An 18,433-nucleotide genomic window follows, 5' to 3' on the forward strand; every position below is an offset into this window, starting at 1 on the left:
GCCTATTCCATCAAAGTTTTATGTGGGAGCTTTTTCTTTTAAAAAAATTAAATGAAGAAAACAAGTGTCTAAGTGACCTAATCAACAGGTTGGATGCATGGTATATGAACATTATGGTCAGCCTGAGAAAGTTTTAATGGTGGTCGTTTAATCATCAATGTTTTCTTGTGATGTGGTCCATCTCAAATTTGGATCTACCTCATTTTTGGGCTCATGGAAGGACGGTGTAGTTAAAACCCATACATCATGGTGGGGCCCATAGAGCATCTACCAATAGCCACCTTGCTACATCCCGCAATTGAATGGATCAAGTAGATTGCGTGGTGACCCCACAACATGTAAGATATGTGGTGTAAAGAGCTGTTGGGATCTGCTTCCCCAAAAATGAATAGACAGCATGGATATAAATCACATACAGCACCGTGGGCCCCACAATGACTTACATCAGGTAGCCAAGTGATGTAAGAAGTAGATTGTCGGTGGTGCCTGCCGCAGGGAGCACATGCTCTATGTAGCCCACCATGATGTATGCGTTTCATGCTTCCATCCATTTTGCTTCATCATTTTATGAGCTAAGAAATGAGTAAATATAAAGCTAAAGTGGACCCAGAAAAATAGGGAGGATTGAATGCCCTGGGGAAGTTTTAACAGGGGCATTCGATCCTCATTAGCTATTTTCACGGTAATGTTTGGGCGGTGGTAGGATGCAATCCATGTCTCTCTCCGTCAGTCTCCGTTAGCTATTTTGATAGTTTTTTTTTTAATATATTAAAATATTTCCTACATGTCACTAGGGTGGAGCTGGACCAATGAAAACCCTGGAGTCAGGCAGTTCCTGACTCCAGGAAACACTGGATCTGTGCTCCATTGTTTTATATGGAGTGGTTCACTTAAGCTTTGGATCTATATCATTTTTGAGCTGATGCTTAAAATGAGGTAGTAAAATGGATGGACGGTGTGAATAAACAACGTATGTCATAGCGAGCCTTATAGAACTTTTGCCCACGTCTTACCACACCACAGGGACAACCTTACGGTGGGTGCCACAAGCAATCTACTTCCCATGATATTTGAAACACCAAACAAACTAGTAGCACAACCTACAACCCCACAGCAACCCCACGGTGATGTCCGCGTCTTCATGTCTAATCCAATAGTGCAAAGCTTTTTACATGCATGCCAAAGCCTTCTATGCAGCTTTTTGCAACAGTTCTAGCACAACCCTTCAATGTCACCATTCCGGGCGTGGCTTCGGTTGGGTGTGCCTACCTACTGTGGGGCCCATCTTGATGTATGTGACTTCATCCATACCATCCATCTGTATTGAAAGCTCATTTTAGGACACGATCTAAAAAAAAAATGAAGTAAATCCAAATCTTAGATGGACCATGGTACAGTAAACAGTGGTAATTGACCATTAGAAACTTACTTTAAACCACCAAAGGTTTGGACCAATATGATATCCATGTGGTCTCTTCATCTCGGTCTTTGTGACCTTATCGACTGATTAGATGTCAAATAAACATTCGACTGGAAACCATAGAATTTTTAATGGTAGGGATTCAATCACAACAATTTTCTATGGTGTGATCCACTTAAGATTTAGGTCAACTTCATTTTTTGGATCATGCCCTAGAGGTAGTTGTCAGAATGGTTGGACAGTGTAGATTTAAGGAACATACATCACTGTGAGCCCCACTGTCAGTGGTCCCACCCACCTTGGTGGATCGGATCCACCAAAGCCGCGCTCCACCGTTTCCACCGTCTCTGGACTTCCCTCAATTATCACCATACTAGGTGCTAAGAATGGCATGTCAATGTCATGCGTCCATGTCTACTAGTGAGCGGGTCCAACACGCTCTTTCATTTTTTGCTTTAAAGATAATAATAAGATTGAGTTCTTTTTGAAAAGAAAGGCTTACCCCTTGTTAAAGCATCCCACCAGAAAGACTTACGAAATAGAAATGTTCATAAAAATATTCATTATACATTAAAGTTGCTTTTAGATGATTTAAATTAATAATTATGTTTGAGAGTTATCCTAATCATAAAGCCTCATAAAAATATTCATTATCCATTAAAGTTGCTTTTAGATGATTTAAATTAACAATTATGTTTGAGAGTCATCCTAATCATAAAGCTGCGTTCCACCGTTTCCACCGTATCAGGGCTTCCCTCAATTATCACCGTAGTAGGTCCCATGAACGGCACGTCAATGTCATCATTTCCCCTCTTTGCAATATAATATTGTCATGCGTTTGTGTCTAATAGCGAGTGGGTCCAACACTGCTTTATATTTTTATTTTTTCCTGCTAAGATAATAATGAGATTGAGTTGTTCTTTTTAAAAGGGAAGGCTTACCCCCATGTTCAAGCATCCCACCAGAAAGACTTAAGAAATAGAGATGTTCATAAAAATATTCATTATCCATTAAAGTTGCTTTTAGATGATATAAATTAATAATTATGTTTGAGGATCATCTTAATCATAGAATAAGAGAGGTGAATATATCATCTTTACTCCAATAGTAATTATGCAGATGTTTGACATAAGCGGTGCATTTTAAACTTTTTGTGAAGGTCCCTAATATCACATAGGTATCATAAGATCTTTTGGGCCCATTATTATTATTATTATTATTTTTACATGGCACTCACACCCCCACACGCTCACACTATATAAAGATATCACCACAATGGGCACTCGAACCTATGACCTCATATTGAAACTCTTATAATTCTAGTGGTAGTATAAGAGAAACTTACGATAAACCTCCCACTTGCACCAATCAACAAAAAGATAACTATTACCCTGCCCAAAACTAGCTTTGGGTATTGGACAATAATTGCAAACATTGTTTAAAATTTCATAAGCATGAGTTGTTGAAATCCTTTCCAGTCAATAAAATGATAAATAAAAAGAGTATTATAACATATATAAAAAAAATATATTTTTTTAAAAAAAAAGAAAAATTAGAAAAACAAAAAGAATTTGGAAAGAAGTATAAGTCATGGTGAAGAGCACATGACTAAGATGGATGGAATATAAACACGATGAAAGAACCACTGAAAAACCCAAGTGTGGCATCTACTCCACATTCGTCCCATATGTGTAGCCCACCTGAGTTTTTGATTGTATGTTTTTGGGGCCCTGGTATAACATTGATGGGCCCATATGATAGATGGAGTGGATGTGATAAAAGCAACACGGTGTGGGTCCACCTAAATTTTGGATCAAGCTTATTTTATATCTTTCCTTAGTCCTGTTGAGTCAGTAGCCCTTATTAATTCATTTGGAAAAATACCAACCATAATGATCCCGCTCATAAGTCTATGGCTGGTCGTTCCATTCCCATTGTTTCTTGTGGTGTGGACCACTTAAGTTGCGTATCTAAAATTTTTTATTTCCCAGTTGGTGAGGATTCCAGTCCTTCAAAGTTCTCAGATGGTCTGTTTCCAAGGCATAGGGATTTCGTGTGCCCTGAAATCTCATTGGGCCACATCATCTGTGCTACACCAGCACAACATTTATATATAAAATGAATAATAATAATAATAAAATCCTAGAATTTTACATTCAGGTACTTTGATTTTTAAAAAATGGATTTCAGGTCAAATTGCCGTTTATTGAACTTGTGATCCACCTGATTAAAAGACCGGATCTTCGGCTGATTTCAGTCTAGGGCTGCAGTGTGGAGATGTGCGGCAGCTCACCCAATCAAAGTCGGATTGCCTAATGAGTTAATGCATGTCTTTTTAACCACGCCGTCCATTAAAAACTTCTTCGAGCCACAAAAGTTTTGGATCAAGCTGAAATTTGTGTGGACCCTTTGTTCAGGTCTCTGTGACCTTATCAAAAGGTAGGATGACAAATAAACATTTCGGTGGCCCTAAAGAAGTTTTTAATGGTGAGGATTAAATCACCACTGTACTCCTGAGATGTGCTCCATGAATCTACTTAATTTTTGGGATCATGTCCTAAAATGAGCTGTCAAAATGGACGGATGGAGTGCATTTAAGGTACATAATCACGGTGGGCCTCACAGTTTGAGATCCATCCAAGCTGCACATTGGGTAACACATAATCTACTCCCCCAGGACCTTATGAATCCGTGATGTACTTTAGCCATGATTTGATCTATTTATGCCATGACTAGCCTATTGACATTTAAAAACAAACAAATAAACAAACAAACAAGGAATCAAGTATCTAGCTTTAGTCTCTAAGTTATAGTTCAATTAGATTCTAACTTAAAATTCAAAGAAATATAACAATAATTTGATGACTACATCCATAATATGAATACCAGAACACAACATTAATTTTACCTTTTATCTCGGTTGAATTAAGTGTCATTATTCATTATTTAAACCTTATTCCAATTAATTGGGTTAGCTACATGAATCTTGTTAGACGACGATCATACCTTCAGTTAGATTATTGGTCATCAAGTCTTTTCTTGCCACTATATTAATCTCCTTGCCCTTCCTCTTACTCTTTTATATATAGCTTTCAAGTTATAACAACTCATAACTAACCAGCATGGATCTTAATCTTGTTTCCACTGCATGTGACCAAACTATCTATATAAGTCTGCTTTTTCATAGTTTGTTATTTATTAGTACGACTATATTATTTCAAATGCATTCAGCTCTAATTCTATAGTTTCTGGCCTTGTTACTCTTCCATCTCAATATCTTCACTCCGATTTCTGTTATGTTGAGCATGGCTGGTGTTACAGTTGTCCAATAAAATTTAATTTCCTTTTAGCTTAAGGGATACGAGATAATTACATAAAATGAGAAAGAGAGAAATCTCAGTACTTTCATGAGTTATCAAACTAAGATATATAAAATGATCATTTTAAAATGCTTCTAGGTCAGCGAACATTTGTGGCTCACAACATCTGTCAGTTTGGCTTCCACCGCAAGAGGTCCCACTAATTCTTTGACTGAATGTTCTTGGAAGGACTCACCTGCAAGTTACCACAGATCTCGCACATGCGGAGGTCATCTCTTAAATATCTCCTAGCGTCAGATGGATGGAAGCCTTTGAAGCACGTGTGCCTGCACACGTTCCAAATATTGCACATACCCTGCTCAGGCAGGCCACACGTGTGCAATAAATATGGACCACTGACCACTGATCAATTTCTTTCAACCGCGTTCATTTCTTTTATGTCAGTCCCACCTAATTGGCAGAGTGGCCTGCTCTATTGACCAAGTATCTATGTGGGACCCACCAGATGATCGGCTTTCGACCGCCCTTTTTCCACGAAAGCAGAAGAATATCATGGCCTTTTTTTAATGGTTGAGAAAAACTTTTTTTATGCTCCGGGCGTCTGTGATGGTTGATACGCAGGCACAAAGAATTGACACGTAAGCACATAAATTACTAAAACCGAAGAATCTAAACTCTGAGGTCCAATTTAGGCGGGTCAGGACCTAAATTTTACACTAGTTTGGTTGGGTAGGTACTGGCTATTCGATTGGTGGACTTACAGTGGAAAGTGAAAATGGAAACCATCCAACGGTATGAATTCAACAAACAAGTTAGCTTAAATCAGCGGTCACAGATATTTGACCAATATGATTTCTGTTTAATGACTTTTTTAGAGTAAGCCCCATAACCTGGACGGTGTAATTTAACTTCACACATTACTTGCGTACAGGTCTTGAGTGCGTGAATATCAACCATCACGTTCTGCCGGAGTATCAAATGAAGGGTGTGGACGCTTTATAAAATTAAAAAATCCACCGTATATATGTCCGAATTCATCATACGTTGGTCGCCACGCATTCTACAAAAACCCAATTAACCCAGAGACAATATATACGTAAAAGCCGAGAGAGAGAGAGAGATGGAGACAGAGATGGATTTGAGGGAGATGGTTTTGAAAATCTACAAAGAATTACGGACGGGGAACGAGAATTCCCTGGGAGAATTCCTTCGAAATAATCAACCCATTTTTGATAGGTTTTTGAAGGAATTTGTTTCAGAGAATACTCCTTTGCACATTGCAATTCTACATTTGAGAGTTGACTTTGCCAGAGAAATCCTACGTCGGAAGCCCCAGCTCGCCCACGTATTGAACTTCCACGGATTCTCACCTCTACACATGGCATCGGCAAATGGGTCTGCCGATATCGTAAAAGAGCTCTTACCGTTAATCGTTGATGTTTCATATGATCGCGATCAAAAAGGGTGGACTCCTGTCCACGCAGCTGCGATGAAAGGTCATGTCCATGTCTTGAAGGAGTTCAAAGCCGAGTGGATCCGAGACATGACGGATCGAGATGAGACGGTCCTACACCTTTATGTGAAATATAATAATAAGGTTGATGAACTGAAGGACTTGAGAGGCTTGTTGGGTTTGGATGATGACAAAGAGTTTGTGAATCGAAAGGATGCGAATGGAAACACCATTCTTCATCTCGCTGCAATGAAGAAGGATATTCCGGTATGGATCCTCTCTCTCTCTCTCTCTCTCTCTCTCTCTCTCTCTCTCTCTCTCTCTTCCTTTCATTTTTTTTCTCTCTTCTGCCGAGCCGGCAGCATCGCTGATGAATTCCATGATGAAGAAGTCTCAAGTACAACTGGCTGGACCAGTGTTTATGGTGCAACTACTGGATAACTTCCAACCTTTTAAGTTCTTGTGATATCCAATCCTCCTAAAAGATTGCCACCACACCAAAAATTTTATCCTATCTACCCATCAAGTGAACCACACCATAGAAAACAGTTAATAGCATTGATAAATAGATAAATGCAATTAAGGTCCATTTAATGACTGGATAGGGCTGATTTTTTATAAATTGCTTCTTCTGGCAGTGCTAATCTATTGAACGGATTAGATTTACTTGAACTTAATAAGCTAGAAGTTACTCACTGGGTGGACCATCACCTAATATTGTCCAACCCATCTGCAGGGCCACCGTGATATATGCCTATTATCTAAGTTGTACATCCATTTTGAGCATAAAGAATCTAGATTCTCCGCTTGCCACGAACAAAAAATTCATATTCTAATGCATTGTAATTGGTCCACGTTAACTTTGATTTGATTCCAAAAAAAGGCAGACCGAAGGCTTTAATAGACAGCACCATAGGAAATAGTGGTTACAATGAATCCTGGTTAAAAATTTCCTAAGACCCACCGTGATAATTATTTACCATCCAATCTATTCATAAGGTTACATACGACTGGATGAAAGGATAAGATAAATATTAGGTTGATCCAAAACTCTATGGGTAAGCATTTAATTCCCGTTGTTTTCTTTAGTGTGGTCTACTTTGTAATCGATCTACTTCAATTTTTGGTTCATCTGAAATAATCAGTCAAAATGGGTGAACCATGGGATAAAACACGTACATAACAGCCACCCTCACAGTGCCCAAAGCCTGACCGGACCGTTCCATCTCCAGCCAGGTCCTCGTTGGGTAGTAGCCAATCCGTTTCCTTGGCCGGAGACCTCGTTAATAAATTATTCAGAATATATCCAGGGAAAAGTACTATGCGCTCGACCTCGAGATAAGCTCCCGTGAGGTCGAGCTGTGTGGGACCTACCGTGATGCGTGTCGACCATCAACACCGTGCATTTGATGGGTCCCCTTTAAATTATAGGATATCCCAAAAATCAGCAGTATACAGAACTCAGGTGGACCATACCATCTAAAATCATGTGAAGACGCCGTTAAAACATATAAAAGTACTTGGTGGGGCCCACCTGAAATTTGCATACGTCTGAAACTTGGTCTGAACCCTCATCCAAGTAGGACACACGTAATGGATGGGCTGGATTTGCAAACCACATCTCGATGGGCCCAAAAAATGGTTATGAATGTTTTAATGGTGCACGGCCCCTCTCCACTTTTGTATATGGTGTGGCCCAGACAAGTCACGGATTGACTTGATTTTTGAGACCTAGGCCCACGATGGAATGGTGCATCCGACTGATGGGGTAGATGTTCGAAACACATCACGGTGGGGCCCACACAGCTCGACCTCACGGGACGAACTCGTGAGGTCGAGCGCATAGTACCTTTTCCCACACACACAAAAACACACACACACACATATATAGTCATTTGAACCATTCAATGGAATGTACCCTACTATATTAGTCATAAAATCACAGACCCCATGGTCATAGCTGTCATGCTTTCCTGAGCACGACTTGGGTGGCGCTTCTCTTCTAATATCTGTATCTACATAGGGCAAAGCCTTTCACATAAAGTTCTTGCATTGGGAAGCTAGCCGTTGTCCACCTCAATACGTACATACACTTTGTAAAGCCATTTTCAGTGGGATGAATTGAAAAAACACAAAAAAAAAAATAAAAGAAAAGAAGAATAGCCCAAATACAAAACTCTGTAACCACATGAATGTCTCAAGAGTAGTTCCAACTCATGATAAAAGGGGATATGGACATGGAATTGTTGCGTTATCAGAAAGTAGCACCAGTAAAAAATGAAATGCAAAAGGAGTCCCTTCTTTAAAATGCTGGCCTAATAAAGGGGATGTAGATCCTTGCCCCCTAAGTATGGGTATGCGGATCCGCGTCCCATAAAGTGTGTGTAGGCCCAGTTTTCTAGTCAGGGAATATGGATAGTGGACCCATCTAAAGGGCCGATGGGATGCCCAACAGGTTATGGGATCAACATATATGGGGAACAAATGAGGCTTGTATGGAGTGGAGTTCTAATGCAGGGATGAATGTGATGAAGTCGATCACCATTTTCCTAAAGGATAACTACTCCGAATCTATGGAGCTTCTCTAGACTCCTCGCAAAGACTTCTCGAATCTACGAGAAAAAAAGTAAGAAAAATAAAAATAAATTCTATAAAATTCTTAATTTGATTGATGAATGAAATAAATGAATTCACGGCCATTTAAATAGGGATACTAAGCCATGGGAAAAGTTTAAGAATCAAACTATAACTAAAACTCCCTAAAATTTGTAACTTACTATAAATAGTAAATTTACTATTTATAGTAAGTGTCGTATGTGGCTTAACCATGTTATTCTCCTAATTTTTATATAAATACTAAATTTACTACTATTTTCCATGGATGGTCCACACTGTAGATCTGCGTGGAAATTTTTATAAGCCCCACATAATGTATTTCTTAGATTCACAACGTCTATTCAATTTTTCATAGTAGGATCAAGCTCCATCTCGAAGAGAGGAAAATTGCCCAGAAGATGAAGGGATCGCCTGTTGAGGGTCGAATATTGCATATCAGACCCCGATTACTGCCTGATTTTATGTACACGATAATGTCTAATATTATAATTTAATTGTGCTTTTATTGCAGGATGTAATAAGGAGCTTTGATTGAAAAAGAGTATTAAAAGCATGAATTTAACACTCCGAAGTCACCAGAGCAAGGAATAGACTCCAGGGGACCGAGATCGATGGATATACACGCCAGAGATCCGAGAAAATTGAGAAACTGAAGCTTAAGTGGCCTGAAAGTTAGTTAGAATGCAAGATCACAGGGTTTTCACCATCCACTCGGCTCGAAACTTCATACATGGCCTGAGGACCATAAATTAACCGTACACGTCAAATTTCAACCATTAGATCCTTGTGGAAGTGGCCCAACAGAGAGATCAGGGGACAATAACCATTAAGAAAGCATCTTGGACATCCTTGGGAGATCTGAACCCAAACTGAACTGATGGAAATAGCACGAAAAACGGTGGATATTTGCCAAATTTTACTTCTTTTGGATGGTGCAGTAGGGAGGAACGAACGACGGATGTTTCTAGAAGGCAGAGTGGCAATTCTGTAAATATGACGAAATCCATATGCATGCATGCACGTAAGATAGAGGTTTGCTTCAACGTTCGGTATTGACTCATCACAGGTTGATTGTGTAGCTCACTTAGAGTTTGGATCTACTTCATACTTTGACCCATGGGCTTATACTTTATTAAGAAAATGATGAGCGGAGTAGATCTTCGAAAATACCATCAGAAGTAGGCTTCATCTATTTTTTGCAAACTTTCCAAATAGAGCCATGCGAAACGTCCAGTGACGAACGTGCCATCCACTGGGTTTTTACAGTGGGCCCTGCCCATCAGTCTGATCACTGATCCAGACCGTCCATGTGACTCACGTGGTTTATCTTCACCAAGAATTAGGTGACGAAATTTCAAAAGGGAGCGAGTATGGGTTCTCGGCCGTTTAAACGCAGGTTGGACGGTGGCGTAAAATATCCCATGGGCCACGTGAATGCAAGTCCAAACCGACCATCTCCGGTCGAAATTTCGAGGAGAATCTGGTGAACGGAGTGGATCTCCTGTCTGAATTCAAGAATGGGCCCCACCGAAAAAACAGCGTAAGAAATCTATTCCTGCTACGATTTGGACTGCGAAGAATGGACAGTTCCAACTCCAGCAACGTGCGTAAGTAGCTTCCACTCTCTCCAAGCCGACGTCCTTTTGGCTTATAAAAGAAAGGCGTGAGAGAGGGAAAGGGGATCGGGGAGCTTGGGCGTGAAGCACAGGACAGAGTTTGTTTTTTTGTTTTTATTTTTTTCCTTTTCTTTTCTTTTGAGATTTAGTTAATCAAAATTATGCTGGGCTAAACCTCTTAGCTAGGGCTAAGAGGTGAAGCTTGTAGCGTGATGGGAGAACTATTTGCTTGTGCCTTTTGTTTAGATTGAATGGATTTTTGATTTAATTTTATTATGGGAATATTTTCAGTTTTTAATGGCCTGTTGTGACTGAAATTACAATGGGTTTGTAATGGCTGTGAGTATTTCTTTTTCCTTAGTTTGATTATGACGTCAGGAAGCCCTGTTGTTCGCCATCGTCTCCTGGACATGGTTGGATGTCGGTACCCTTCCTGACCTTCATGGCATGTTGATTGGTTGGTAATTAGTTTAATTCTTTTGTTAACTTTGTCTCCTGGGCATGGTGTGGTGATGGAATCCATTCCAATTCATATATCTTTCATCTCTTTAAAATTATAACAGAAGAAGTTCAGTTTAATTTTCATGATTTTTGAAGCAGGCATAAGATCTCCCTGATCTCTACAAGTGGATCCTCTGAATCCCTAGTTTCCTTCCTCTAAATTTCTTAAAGTTTTAGATAATTATTCCATAATTATTCCTTAAATTCTATTTGGTTTAGATCACATGTTAGTCTAGTTCTAGTTCTACTTGGTTTCAAATAACGTACAGGCATCAGTCCCTGTGGATTCGACCTCGGTCTTACCGAGTTTATTACTACATCACAACCCTATACTTGGGGAGTGAACAAGTTTTTGGCGCCGTTGCCGGGGACTGACGGTTATGTTTTCTGGAATTAATTAGTTTTAAAATTAGGTTAAGATTAGGATTTTACTAACTTTAGGATAAAGTTTTTTTTATTTTATTTTTAGAAACTAACATGTTTTCCTGTCTTGTAGGATCCTGACATAAACTTCTAATTTGGATTTTAACATAGGAACTCCAATCTGGTAACTTCTTTCTAACTTCTCCTCTACGTACTTTTTATATTGTTGTAGGATTTTCCTTTAGGATTAGACTCAGAGTTAGGGTTCTACCATGGAAGCGTGGGTACATGCATACGCTGAGATGGATAGGAGATATTGGGAAATGCCTGAGGGTTGTGGAATTCAACGTATACCTCAAGATTTCTCTCCATCGAGAACCGATATTGAGAACCGACTAGAACGTTATGTTCCATCGGTTAATAGGGCCGTATATGATCGTAATTATGGGAATGAGGATTATTATCAACCATCATATTCTCCCATGTATGATCAGTATAACTATAACCAGTGGAAACATCAAAATTGGGAAAATGAACCAACAACATGTTATAATGAGTATTCTCTTGGATACCCTACCTTTGAGACCCAACCAGAAACAATCCAAGAGGATTCATTTCAGTGTAACATGGCCTGTCTTGCGGAAATTAGAAAATCATTAGAAGCGCTTAATTCGCGCCTTAATAAGGCAGAAGAGGCTCATTCATTCCAGCCACAATTCATTCCAGAAATACAATGCGAGGAAAGTGATCCTAACTCGCTTTTGAAGAACTCTGGAATTACAAATGAGTTGGAGTCCATTAATGAACATATGGTTCAATTTCCTGAGGAGTCGATCTCGATGACGGTTCAAAGGAATGGTCAAGAGATTTGGATATCTTTCAAATACAATAATGATGACACACCTTCCTTACATGACACACAAGATCTCAGTGATGAGGTAGAGGTTAGTTTATTCGAACCTCAATCGAATTTAAGAATAGAATGTGAGGAAGGCGATCCCACCCCAAGTGTGCACTGCACTGAACTAGAATATGATGAGTATTGGGATGACGATCTTGAATGTGCAGCCATAGTTCCCCTGGAATCAATCTTAAGTTTGGTCCAGGTTAATGATCGAGAAGTACACGAAGAGAACGGTCAAAATGAATCACTCCTCTCACCTAACATGTCTAATTTACAAGTGGAGGATGAGCCCCTTACAACTGACCCTTCTAACTCTTGTGAAACACATTTGGACCACTCCCCTGAATTGAATGACGATATGATTCGGGAGATGGACGAGTTACTCGATATAACTTGGGAATTTGAAACCACCCAGTTGAGGCCACCATCTGAACTGTTGAATGTTGACGATTCAATGCCTCTTCTGAGTAGTATCAATGAACAGAGTCCTCACATCAATACTTCGTCTCCTGACCCTCAAATTGTTTGTGCAGGGTTAGAGCAAGAGAGCATACCTCCATCTACTTTTAGAGATGATGGACTCCTTGAGCAGATCATCACAAACTTCAATGTGGAAAATGAGTCACCCTCAGCTGAATGTCCCAACTCTTTTGATGATTGTTTGGCACACTTTGCAGATTCAAATCATCCCATGATAAGAGACATAGTGAATGCCTTGCAAGACAACATCTCTGTAGTTATCATTGACCAAGAGAACCCTTACTCTGAAGCCCCTTCTTCCACAGATGTTGAATGTTTACCATTAAGGGAGGAGGAGCTAAAAATTGAAACGAAGTCTGATACTTCGGAATGTGTTGAGACTACATTACTTCTTGCGAAGTTTTCTAAACTTTATCTATTTGTAGTTTCTGATTTACTATGGGATACTAACGTTGAAACTTCTTCTGTCACAGGTGAATCGTATATACTATGGATACCTCAAGCACTTCAACGGAAAATTTCTTATGAGGTACGTAAGTTTCTCTGGAAGGTCATGTTCCAAGGCATCCAAGCCTATTGCAAAAAGGGCTTTTGGATGATCCTATTGAGGAACTTACTAAGAAACTTATCAAGATACTGGCCGAAAGAGGAACCTTGCGTCTTGACTCAGTAGTTTTTCCTTGCTTTCTTAGGACTAGGGTAGTTTTCTTTATGCTGTTTTAGGATAGACGGTAAACTTAGCGCTCCTGGTAGCTAATCCAGCTTTTCATTCCATTTCATTTTCCTAGTTAGTTAATTCAATGTTTGTGGGTAACATTGCTGCAAACCCTCATGAGACTACAACTCGTCCACTAGGGGCAACCTAGGGGTTTAAAGGCTTGTTGCATACGCTAAATGCAATCGAGAGCACCTGCGAAAGTGGTGTAGGTAGGATTTTATTTTTATTATTTTTATTTTACTCCTGTTGGTTTCTCTCTTGTGCTGACACGCTCTCTCGTAGATATCTTAGGAACGCCTCTTGATTCTTTCATCCAGGTACTATCTTTCCATCACTCCTCTTATATTTTTATTGTCCCATGTGCATTGTATGCTTATTTCTTTTACATTGAGGACAATATAGATTTTTAGTTGGGGGTGGGAGATTAGGCTACCTAATCAGTGTTTTCTTGGTCTTGAGCAGAAATTGTGAAAATTTTTAAATTTTTCTGAAATTTTGTATGAATTCGAAGTGATTTTGATGGTCATCTTGGATTTAGAATTACAAGATAAGTGATGTTGGTAATTTATGACTCTTGGATTCAGTATCTTTTAGATTTCACAGTTAAGTTTGAATTGTTAATCCATGATTAGAGGTTTTAAACATTGATTGAGTCATGATTTCACAAGACACATCTTACTTTCACATAAAGGTTTCAGTTTGATATGGAAGGGTTAATTTGGTAATCACTAAGCATGTAAGGAACCAGCCTGAAAAATTTGCCCGTCATGATCAATTGAAGAAAAAGAAAATACCTACGAAAAAAAAAGAAAAAAAAACAGATACCTTTGTAAAGGGTTGTACAAATAATCTTCACCATAGGTTTGCTCCTTATAGGTGTAGATTTAATTCCCCATGGATGATATGTGAAAAGGGTTGGGTGTACGATCTTTACCATAGGTTTGCTCCCTATAGGTGCACATTCGATTCTCCTCTCCCTCGATGGAAAAATCAAAAGCGAGAAAAATGAAAAGAAAGAATTGTAAGGCAAGTTCTGGTTTAGGTTTTGAGTGTCTTGAATGCTCTTTTGATTATCAATGTTATCATAGAAATTATCTATTGGATTTCTTAATGATGATAAGCCGAGATTTCATTACACACTCATGGTACTCATTGTTTAGAATTGTTCTAATTAATGCATAAATACTTTAAACTTGATTATGAAATTTATTGTGCGCTTGATTCCAGGAGGAAGTAATGCCCAATAGTTATGCATCTTAGAATTTTTGTATCTAGATTGCTTTTCAAATATCACTTGAGTTCATAGAGATTGTCTAGTAATTCTCGACTTATTTTTCGCATACTTTGCTTGGGACTAGCAAAATGCTAGTTGGGGGTTGTATTGAGGGTCGAATATTGCATATCAGACCCCGATTACTGCCTGATTTTATGTACACGATAATGCCTAATATTATAATTTAATTGTGTTTTTATTGCAAGATGTAATAAGGAGCTTTGATTGAAAAAGAGTATTAAAAGCATGAATTTAACACTCCGAAGTCACCAGAGCAAGGAATGGACTCCAGGGGATCGAGATCGATGGATATACACGCCAGAGATCCGAGAAAATTGAGAAACTGAAGCTTAAGTGGCCTGAAAGTTAGTCAGAATGCAAGATCACAAGGTTTCCATCATCCACTTGGCTCGAAACTTCATACATGGCCTGAGGACCATAAATTAACCGTACACGTCAAATTTCAGCCATTAGATCCTTGTGGAAGTGGCCCAACAGAGAGATCAGAGGACAATAACCATTAAGAAAGCATCTTGGACATCCTTGGGAGATCTGGACCCAAACTGAACTGATGAAAAGAGCACGAAAAACGGTGGATATTTGCCAAATTTCACTTCTTTTGGATGGTGCAGTAGGGAGGAACGAATGACGGATGTTTCTAGAAGGCAGAGTGGCAATTCTGTAAATATGACGAAATCCATATGCATGCATGCACGTAAGCTAGAGGTTTGCTTCAATGTTCGGTATTGACTCATCACAGGTTGATTGTGTGGCCCACCTAGAGTTTGGATCTACTTCATACTTTGACCCATGGGCTTATACTTTATTAAGAAAATAATGAGCGGAGTAGATCTTCGAAAATACCATCAGAAGTGAGCTCCACCTATTTTTTGTAAACTTTCCAAATAGAGCCATGCGAAACGTCCAATGACGTACGTGCCATCCACTGGGTTTTTACAGTGGGCCCTGCCCTGCCCATCAGTCTGATCACTGATCCAGACCGTCCATGTGACTCACGTGGTTTATCTTCACCAAGAACTAGGTGACGAAATTTCAAAAGGGAGAGAGTATGGGTTCTCGGCCGTTTAAACGCAGGTTGGACGGTGGCGTAAAATATCCCATGGGCCACGTGAATGCAAGTCCAAACCGACTATCTCCGGTCGAAATTTCGAGGAGAATCTGGTGAACGGAGTGGATCTCCTGTCTGAATTCAAGAATGGGCCCCATCGAAAAAATAGCGTAAGAAATCTATTCCTGCTATGATTTGGACTGCGAAGAAAAGACGGTTCTAACTCCAGCAACGTGCGTAAGTAGCTTCCGCTCTCTCCGAGCCGACGTCCTTTTGGCTTATAAAAGAAAGACATGAGAGAGGGAAAGGGGATCGGGGAGCTTGGGCGTGAAGCACAGGACAGAGTTTGTTTTTTTGTTTTTGTTTTTTTCCTTTTCTTTTCTTTTGAGATTTAGTTAATCGAAATTATGCTGGGCTAAACCTCTTAGCTAGGGCTAAGAGGTGAAGCTTATAGCGTGATGGGAGAACTATTTGCTTGTGCCTTTTGTTTAGATTGAATGGATTTTTGATTTAATTTTATTATGGGAATATTTTCAGTTTTTAATGGCCTGTTGTGACTGAAATTACAATGGGTTTGTAATGGCTATGAGTATTTCTTTTTCCTTATTTTGATTATGACGTCAGGAAGCCCTGTTGTTCGCCATCGTCTCCTGGACATGGTTGGATGTCGGTACCCTTCCTGACCTTCATGGCATGTTGATTGGTTGGTAATTAGTTTAATTCTTTTGTTAACTTTGTCTCCTGGGCATGGTGTGGTGATGGAATCCATTCTAATTCATATACCTTTCATCTCTTTAAAATTATAACAGAAGAAGTTCAGTTTAATTTTCATGATTTTTGAAGCAGGCATAAGATCTCCCTGATCTCTACAAGTGGATCCTCTGAATCCCTAGTTTCCTTCCTCTGAATTCCTTAAAGTTTTAGATAATTATTCCACAATTATTCCTTAAATTCTATTTGGTTTAGATCACATCTTAGTCTAGTTCTAGTTCTACTTGGTTTCAGATAACGTACAGGCATCAGTCCCTGTGGATTCGACCTCGGTCTTACCGAGTTTATTACTACATCACAACCCTATACTTAGGGAGTGAACATCGTCCAAAAGACGGAGGGATCGAGCTCCATCTCGAAGAGCTACCCCCAGATACCGTAACTCGGTCGGCCCAAGATTGCGAAGTAGATCGTCCGGAAATATCTTTCCCCAAACACCCAACAATAAGGATTTTAGCCTTTTCGTTGGAAATATTCCTTTCGATTGTACCATCGAAGATCTTTCGGTCATCTTCAATAGATATGGGAGAGTTCTAGATGTCTATAACCCGACACTCCCAGGCACCAAGAAACCAAGGGGATATGCTTTTGTTCGATTCAGGTATAAGTAGGATGCAAAGGCGGCCATGGATATCCTCAATGACCGACGCATAGATGGTAGGGTGGTATCAGTTAGAAGGGCAAAAGCTAGGGCTTCTCCATCTACCGAGAATATATAGAAATGCCAGGATAAACATGTGCCAGTCAAGCCCTCTGGCCTCTCCTACGTGGCAATGGTAGCCCCGACAGCTAAACTTCTAACTTAGCAGACAGAGCCGGATGAGGAAATAACTTCAGTAGCAGACCCGAGAGCGGTGGCTACTAGACTACAGGAGCTCTAATTAGGGCTAATTGGAATAGCGATAGGACTAAGAATCTCCATCTTGAGATTAATCGGAGCCATTAGAGCGTCGAGATTCGCCGCCTCTTCTATTGATGTCACTAGAATTTCTCCCATCAAGTTTCTGATCACTCTCAAAATGAAGCACGAATTCATTGACTTCCTAAATGATTCTTCATTACACAAGCAGATGGGGTTAGAATCAGTTATCAAGTGGTCCTCAGAAGAGGTGATAGGTGGCGAGGGGATCTGGCTTAGGTTGTTCAGTATACTTGCCCATGCGTGGATGGAGTTAGTCATCCTAGACCTTTAGTGTAGTCCAGATAGATTCGATCAATAGGTTCGGGATTTTCCAGGTTTATGCTCAAATCAAGGTCATCCTCCGCCCAGGGGCTAACTTGAAGCGGGTGCTGAAATTACGTGTGGCAGATAACATATTCCCTATTCATGCGAAAATGGAATCTTTAGTAAAGGCGGGATTCCCTCCTCCAGCCCAACCCGCCCCTTTCAGAGAATCAACAGTCTTAGAAAGTACCAAAGATTGGGTGGAGAGAAAGTAAAGGAAAAATTCTTCTGGCATTATAAGACACCCGAAAGATGTTTATGAGATGCTCAATGACGACTTGGAGTTAATTAACCATCTCTGACTTCCAAATGTTTGTGGAAATCCATCATAGGAGATTCAAATCTACCTGCCAGAGGTTTGTGGAATACCATCAGTTGACATTCAACCTCGGCCTCCAGATGTTCGACGCAAGGTCTCAGAGGAATCCAACGTTATCGCAGAGGCCTCCAATGCTCGGTGTTGCAGTCCTTCCTCCGATCAAAGGATAACTCATGGAAAAAAAGGGAAACAACCAAGCCATTCTAGTCCATCACTGCTCTAAATTCAACAAAGCCATTTCAAATTGTTCCATCCAAATGGCTCCTCCCAATATGAGTAAGCTGTCGACATAGGAATTCCAACTGCCACAGATACCAACTGCCCCCAAATCCTGTTCAGCGAATCCTCCAAAACACACCCTGATCAGGCTACCCTAGCTGTGCCA

At 39.9% G+C, this 18,433-nt stretch overlaps 1 protein-coding gene across 1 annotated transcript in view; it reads left to right on the plus strand.

Moving 5' to 3' along the window:
• Positions 1 to 5,833: 5,833 nt before the first annotated feature.
• The window catches only part of LOC131239866 (ankyrin repeat-containing protein BDA1-like), a 95,171-nt gene continuing 82,571 nt past the window's right edge, over positions 5,834 to 18,433 (plus strand). Inside the window, exon 1 of the mRNA XM_058237768.1 lies at positions 5,834 to 6,460. Within this exon, the coding sequence (XP_058093751.1) occupies positions 5,861 to 6,460 (600 nt within the window). The 5' untranslated portion in view covers positions 5,834 to 5,860. The remainder of the gene's footprint in view (positions 6,461 to 18,433) is intronic.

Source organism: Magnolia sinica, chromosome 1 (genome assembly GCF_029962835.1).
Source record: "Magnolia sinica isolate HGM2019 chromosome 1, MsV1, whole genome shotgun sequence".
Classification (NCBI taxonomy): domain Eukaryota; kingdom Viridiplantae; phylum Streptophyta; class Magnoliopsida; order Magnoliales; family Magnoliaceae; genus Magnolia; species Magnolia sinica.